Source organism: Pterocles gutturalis, unplaced genomic scaffold, assembly GCF_000699245.1.
Source record: "Pterocles gutturalis isolate BGI_N339 unplaced genomic scaffold, ASM69924v1 scaffold4144, whole genome shotgun sequence".
Taxonomy (NCBI): Eukaryota; Metazoa; Chordata; class Aves; order Pterocliformes; family Pteroclidae; genus Pterocles; species Pterocles gutturalis.
This window is the reverse complement of record NW_010127912.1, coordinates 2,505-9,206: the sequence shown is the minus strand read 5'-3', so window position 1 is coordinate 9,206 and position 6,702 is coordinate 2,505. Positions and strand designations below refer to the sequence as shown.

Here is a 6,702-nt window from a genome sequence, read left to right as displayed (position 1 = left end):
TGGCTGGCAGCCGAGCCCTGCTCACCCCGGCTCTGCTCAGCCGGGATTAGCCAGAAGATAATTAATGGGATGACGGGTCAGGCTAATGCGTGGGGCCACCCAGCTATTGGCTCCCTCGGGACAGGGCGGCTGAGCCACGAGGAAGATGTGAGGAAGGACCATTCTCCCCTAGGACCCCAAGCCCACGTGGGAGCCACAAGGGTACAGAGCATCTCCCCTCTGCAGCAGCTGGCGGGGGTGAGCAACACGTTGTAACCATCATTGTGATGGGGATGCAGTCGTGTCCCCAGCCTGTGCAGCCCATGGGCAGCACTCTGCTCCACTGCACCCCCTCCCATCTGGGTTGTATCAACGTACTTATTGCTCAGACCTCCCTGGCAGATGAGGATGCCCAGGGAGGGATGGTGCTCTTTGCCAGAAATACTTCTTTGAAGCCTCCAGACCCATGGAGCATTTTACCCATCACCATGAGCTTCCCCACCCTCCTGCATCTCCATGCTGCTCAGCATCCCCAAGCCCCATCCGGACTCAGGGGTCCTGGGGAGGGTGGTGGGGGACGGAGTGTGCGAGGGGGTGGGTGAGCCAGCAGTGAATGGCAGGGAAAGGGGATGGTGCTTTGGGGCCTTCTCGGTTAGTCCTACCCAACAGGCATGGTCTGACTCCTGATCGTCAGCCTCCAACCCATCCCAGATGGTGCATCAGAGCAGCTGCTGCAGATGTTGGGAGGAAGGACTGTAAATGTGGCTCTGCAGGGCCAGGCACGGGTAAGGGACACGAGGATAAAATAAACAAGCATCCAAATAAAAAGAGGATTATTTTGCTTGATAAAGCCAAAACGACGCTGCAGAGCTCATTTGCCATATGCTGCCAAAAAAGCCCACCCAGGGAAGGAAAGCATGGTTAGACCGATGCAGGGCTGGCTGAAGTCCATCAAGGGCTTCTACGCACAAGGACCCAGTGTCCCCAGGCAGGTCCGTGCTGTGAGCACAGCCCAGGGTGCATGTCCTTTCTCCAGCTCTTCTGAGCAGCTGTGACACCATAGTGTGGCCCCATGGCCCCAGCTCAGGGCACCCACTCCCCTGTCCTTACACTGCTGGTAAAAAAAAACCAAACCACAAAAACCTGTGTGAAGTGGGTTTCACAGAAAATCTAACCAAGTGTGGAAAAAATACACCCTGCTGTAAGCATTGGCCTGTTATTAGACAAGGACACCAAGCTACGGGAGGACAACAGATGAGCAGAAAGGCCCACGAGGTCCTTCAGGTCTGTTTGGCCATGCCTGGACCAGACATCTGAAGATGCCACTGGTGAGAAGATGCCTCCACTGCACCGGGGAGGGTGTTTAACCACAGCCTGTAAGCAGGTGGGTGTTTAACCTCAGCAGTGACACTGGGAAGACTTGCCTGGAGGTGGCTGGCCACCACCATTCAGCTCAGACCAGCTCTAGCTGAGACAAGGGCAGCCAGCCCGAGGGACAGGTGACAAGCGTGCCACTGCGGGAAAGGAAGAAGGGGAAGTTATTTGCGTTGCCATGACCTCTGTGGGGGCTGTGAGAAGGAGCAAAGCAAGGATTAAATGCCAGTCCATGGAGAAGTAACATTCACTCAAGCAACAGGCAAGGTGCAAAAGCAAGGGCAGAGATGGACAGGCGAAGGGTGAGGCAATGCTTAATGTCTGGGAAACCACCTCGTCAGGAGCAGGGATTTTTTAAATGAAGTCTTAGGGCACGAAGGAACTAAAATAAACCTGTCACCTGGTGTGAGGCTGCAACGAGACATTTGGGGGGTTCTCGGGCGTGTGGGAAAGGAAGGTGTGCTGTGCCCAACACGTGGCTCCCTGGGTCCTGCCAGCACACAGGGTGAGACGTGGGCAGGCCGACAGGCAAAGCCCAACATTGTCTGAGGAGCAGGAGCTGGTGGAGAGCTCGGGGTCTGGGGCATTACGTCTCCATAGGCAACCCAGGTGAGCAACCTAGAAGATACCTGGGCAAGCTGGTGAGGCTAAACGTGATGGGGCAATGCAGCCAGGGATCACTAACAACCTTCACGTGCCCCAGCTGGGTTTAGCTAATGGTGCTCATTCCCGATGGGAACAGATGGTTTCTTAATAAGAGCCGGAAGCTTTCTGTGCTGCCAAGGGATGTTGCAAGATGTGCCTGGAGAAGTAGCAGAGGAGACAACCCAGCCTTGCCCAGCTCCAGGACATGCTCACCACTGGTAAGCATTTGCTGAGGCGCTGGGTGATGGGTCTCAGGTCCAACGCCATCCTGCACTGGTGCAGAGGAGCAATGCCTGCAAGGATGCCCAGCTATGCTGGCAGCCCTGACCATGACCCAGTACGTGTCCTAAGGAAAGCCATGGTGGTGACTGGTGTTCTTCGTGTCATGGGGTGACGTTCCCAGCCCTGCCTGAAACAGTTCCTCTGTAAAAAGGGGGAATGGCAATTGTTCCCCACACTGCAGCCATGAGCTGGAGCAGGTGGTTTTCCCTCAGCCCCTGCATGGTCTTCAGCCCCGTGAACATAGGAGTGATGCCTGTCATCTGTGGCTCATGCCCAGCACTGGATGAGGGCCCCAGCAGAGGCAAAGGAGTCATTTTCCTCCTGGAAAATGAAGTGCCCTGCCGATCCACCCAGGAGGACTCCAGAAGATGACAAGCCTTCGGGTGAGCAGGAAGATGGAGGCCTTGGAAAAACCCAGCCAAGCTGTGCTGGGGGAGCATGTGGGGTGTGGGAGCTGCCAGTCTCACCCAGCATGGAAGATGTGCCGGAGAGCCCAGGGGAAAACCACCATGTGGTTCCTGGGCATCCCCAGGCACCCCCAGCCCGGTCCTCTGGAGAGCTGCCAAAGCAGAGTCCAACCATCCCACCAGCAAGACACGGGATGCAAAGCCACATCTCCCCAGCAAGTGTGCAGAGCCAGGGCAGCAGGCTGGGCAGCTGCCTCCGCCCGGGCAGCGTGCACGGCCCTGGCCCCACTGCCCTCAGAGAAAGCCCTTACCTGTGCTGCACTGGGGACAGGGACAGCAACGTTTGACTTTTGGGACCCAAGATGAGACTTGCAAGTTCACATCCCTTTGTGGATCCAGCGGATGTGTAGCAGTTCGAGAAGAGGACCCTGTTCATCACTGCGTGCTGGAGTGTGGACGTGCCTGCCTGTGGTCCCCTCTGGTCACGTCACCTGGGAAAAACCTTACAGTGAAACCAGAAGAGACCAGCTGGAGACATGACAGGTGGCTGGTGACATTTCTACCAAGCAAAGATCAGAAAATCTGTAAATAAATACAGGTGAGCCAGACACAACTGGGACGCCTCCACAGATGAGGTGCTTGCACCACCCAGCCAACCTGCAGAGGTGATCCAAGGCCTTGGAAGGAATCAGAGATGATCCAGATCCCAAGAATAGTTTTATTTCATGAATAGCTTTATTTCATGGGGTGAATCAACTTAAAAATATAAATCCTCTTGCTTTGGGCTCAGGGTAAAACACTGACTGCTGGGGAAGAAACCACCCCCAGGACAGAGCACTGGGGGCTCTCCAAGGGGGTTTTTTGTCCCCCGGCTCTGCTGGGCTGATGGAAACGGGGCTGTGGGCTGGCCAGATCCACTCCTGAGCTGGAGATAAGGCTCTTCTTCCAAAAAGGGGCAGAAAACACAACAGCAGAGCACCGACGTGGAAAGCCGAGATGAAAAATGCAGCGTTGTCACTAGGCGACAGGAGGAATGAGTGACAAAGGCTGGAGGACAGCCAGAAATACTCTTCCAGCTACTTTTCCTTGAGTAACATCTCAGCAGCAGCACTACTCCTGTGATAATCATTAAGCAGAGAGACATCACAAGGCTGGCTGGAAGGACGGCCCCCAAGCCCAGAGGCTGCAGTCCTGCTGTCACACCTCTCCAGGGAGCCTCTGCTCTGCACCTGGGGACTGACCGAGAGCTGCCAGTGCCCAAGCCCAAACTGAGCCCCCAGAGACGGGGAGCAGCGTGCCAGCCCCTTGTCTGCTCCGGGACAGGGAGGTGCTGCAAGTGCTGGGACTGGGACAGACGAGCTACAGAGCCCTCGGCTTGGGCAGGGACCCACCTCTGCTGGAGGGGCTGGATGGAGCGACCGGCCTGGAGAAGGGAGAATGCGAAACACAAACACAGGCTGTACAGAGACCACTCCTGTGACCCCATTTTCCTGCCCCCTCCCCAGATGCTTTCCTGGGGTGGGTGAGCACAGGGAGAGCCCTGGCAAGTGCTGCATCCATGCGGAGAGGGAGCCAACATCAGGCTCCATGGGGATGCACATCGGAGCTCTGCCAGGAGCAAGGAGGAGTTGGGAAGGGGCAATGTGCTTCAAAGCACGGGAGCAACGAAAGGCACTCGTGCTGTTTACAGGGGTGAGGGGCATGCTTGAGGCAGACCTGCCTGGTGACCCCACAGTCCGTCGGCAGCACGGTGCCCATGCCCACTGCCAGTGCCGAACCCCGCTCTCTGGGGGCTGCTTTTCCAGCATCCCACAGGAATGGCAACAGCAGAGCCCCAGCCCATTAGGCACGGGGACAGAGGAGCCATTGGAGGTCTGCTGGGGAGGTAAGTGTGCAGTGACAGGCGCTGGGTTCATCCAAGTCTCAAAGGGAAATGACTTGGCCGCAGTGTTCTTGCATGGCCGTGGAGCTGCCATTCTGCCTCCCCATGGTGAGTGCAGCATGAGAAGGGCGCAGCCATCAGCAGCGTTAGGAGCCTTTCCCAGTTAGCCAGGACATATCTCCAGTTCTAAAAAAAAGAGAAAAAACCAGCAGTGCTGTGAGATGTTTCCCAGCATGCAAAAGCAAATGTGTGCCTGGGCACTGCCCTCAGGGGTCATCAGTCCCCATCCCAGCACCAGCGCTGCTCTGCCCAGGCAGGACAGCAGTGCCTCTTCCCCCGCCCTCACTCACATGCACTAAAACTGCCCCAAAACTCATGTGCAGATCCTCAATTCCATGTAAAATGGAGTTCAAACCTTTTTTTTTTTTTTAACTTAAAACAAGCCCTTGTGGCATTCAGCTGAAAATTCATGGAAAGGCACCAAACGGCAGCTGAGCAGGGTCCCAGACAAAAGGCAGCTGCCTGTTCCCAGCAGGTCTGTGCACCAGCACCCTGCAAAAGGGACGTAGCAGCCACGGCCACCTACCCCTGGTGTGGCTCCTGCCACCCCCAGCCCCACCACCCAGCACAGTGGCATTGCTCCCTCACCAAGGGGGCTGCGAAACAAGCACACAGCCGTAACCGGTGTCCCACAAAGGACTGGGGACATGGCCCAAGGAGGAGGCTGGCTGTCCCTCCTGCCAGCCCCTCACGCCCAGCTCACCCAGGACCCCAAACCAAACGTACTTGCCGTGATGGACAAACAGCCTAAAAGGTGCGAAAGCAGCAGGAGACAGAGAGAAAAAAGACATTCGGGTTTAGGTGGCCTGGCTTCCTCCAGGCTTGCCAAGCCCTTCCATGGGACCAGTAGCTCCCCCCGCTGCCAGGCTGCCCATGAGATGCCACCTCCCTCCCAGCCACAAGCTACGCAACCAGCAACCCTTTCCGGATGTACTGGAGGTGATGGGCATGACCCTGCTCCAGTCACCAGCGGCTGGGTGGACCCTTGATATGTTTCCCATCCCAGGGTTGCCTGGGGTGTCTGAGCTGGCTCAGGGCTGCCTAGGGGCTGGGAGTGCTTCCCTCCCTGAGCTTTTGGAAAAATCTGCTTTTATTCCAGATGCAGGAACACCCCAGGGACAGGGGCCCACAGTCCCCCCTCAGCTCTGAGTCCCACTCTGAAGGCTGTTATCACCTCCTTGGCATTGCCCTTCCAGCCCACCATGTTCTGCACCCACCCTCTGCATGCAGGGGTACGCCCTTGCCTGTGCAAAGGCTCAAAAACAAAGTGAAGGGAGAAAAATGCGCTTTGCCTATGAGCTACACCCCAGTGAACCAGAGGCTGAGACACCAAGGGCCGGTGTCCTGACACAGCAAGCTCTCTGGGCTTTGCTCTGGCGGAGGGCTGTGCACAGGCAGCACACCCAGCCCCTCTCTGGGGGTCCCCTCGATGGACAGAGTGCCCAGGGGCACCCTAGCATCAGGCAGCGCTGCTTCAGTGCCAGTGCCCAGTGTCAGTGAGCACCACTGTCCCACAGAGTCTGTGCAAGGATTTGTATCCTGGTGCTCAAGACAAACCACCTGCGTGTGGGATGCCAGACCTGGAGGCAGCTGGGAGGCAACACTGGGGAGACAGACTGAGTGGGGCAGGAAGGGAGATGTGAAAAGGACACAGAGTGGCCACCAGTGGGAAAGAGCTACCCAGTGCCTGTCGGGGTCCTGCCTTGGGGTGCTCAGCCCTGCCCTGGCACTGCTGGTTCCCGCAGTGCATCTACTTACTCCACATCACGCTTTCGGATGGTCCTGCCGGCAGCCAGGACCTCAGCCACCTTGGACACGATTGGGTCATAGTTCATGCTGGCCACAGCCACCACCTCGTCGCTCCTAGGGCCAGGCAGAGCAGAGTGGTTAGGGCAGCCCTGGGTGGCCATGGCTCCATCACCCAAAAAGCAACATGCTGGAGAGAAGCAGGAAGCAAAGAGAAACACCCACTCCAGGGTCAGGATGTGTGAGCACCACAGGGACTGTGCTAATGGTGTGGGACAAGGGACAGGAGGGGGCTCAGAGCTGGTACTGCAGGCTGGCCCCACTGCG

At 57.3% G+C, this 6,702-nt stretch overlaps 1 protein-coding gene across 1 annotated transcript in view; it reads right to left on the bottom strand.

The window, feature by feature from the left end:
• LOC104466091 (transmembrane protein 17A-like) overlaps positions 1–6,492 on the bottom strand; it is a gene marked incomplete at its 5' end in the record, with an annotated part of 8,226 nt that extends 1,734 nt beyond the window's left edge. The window contains 2 exons of the mRNA XM_010079415.1: positions 5,322–5,376; positions 6,388–6,492. Of these exons, the coding sequence (XP_010077717.1) occupies positions 5,322–5,376; positions 6,388–6,492 (160 nt within the window). The remainder of the gene's footprint in view (positions 1–5,321; positions 5,377–6,387) is intronic.
• Between the last annotated feature and the right edge of the window lie 210 nt (positions 6,493–6,702).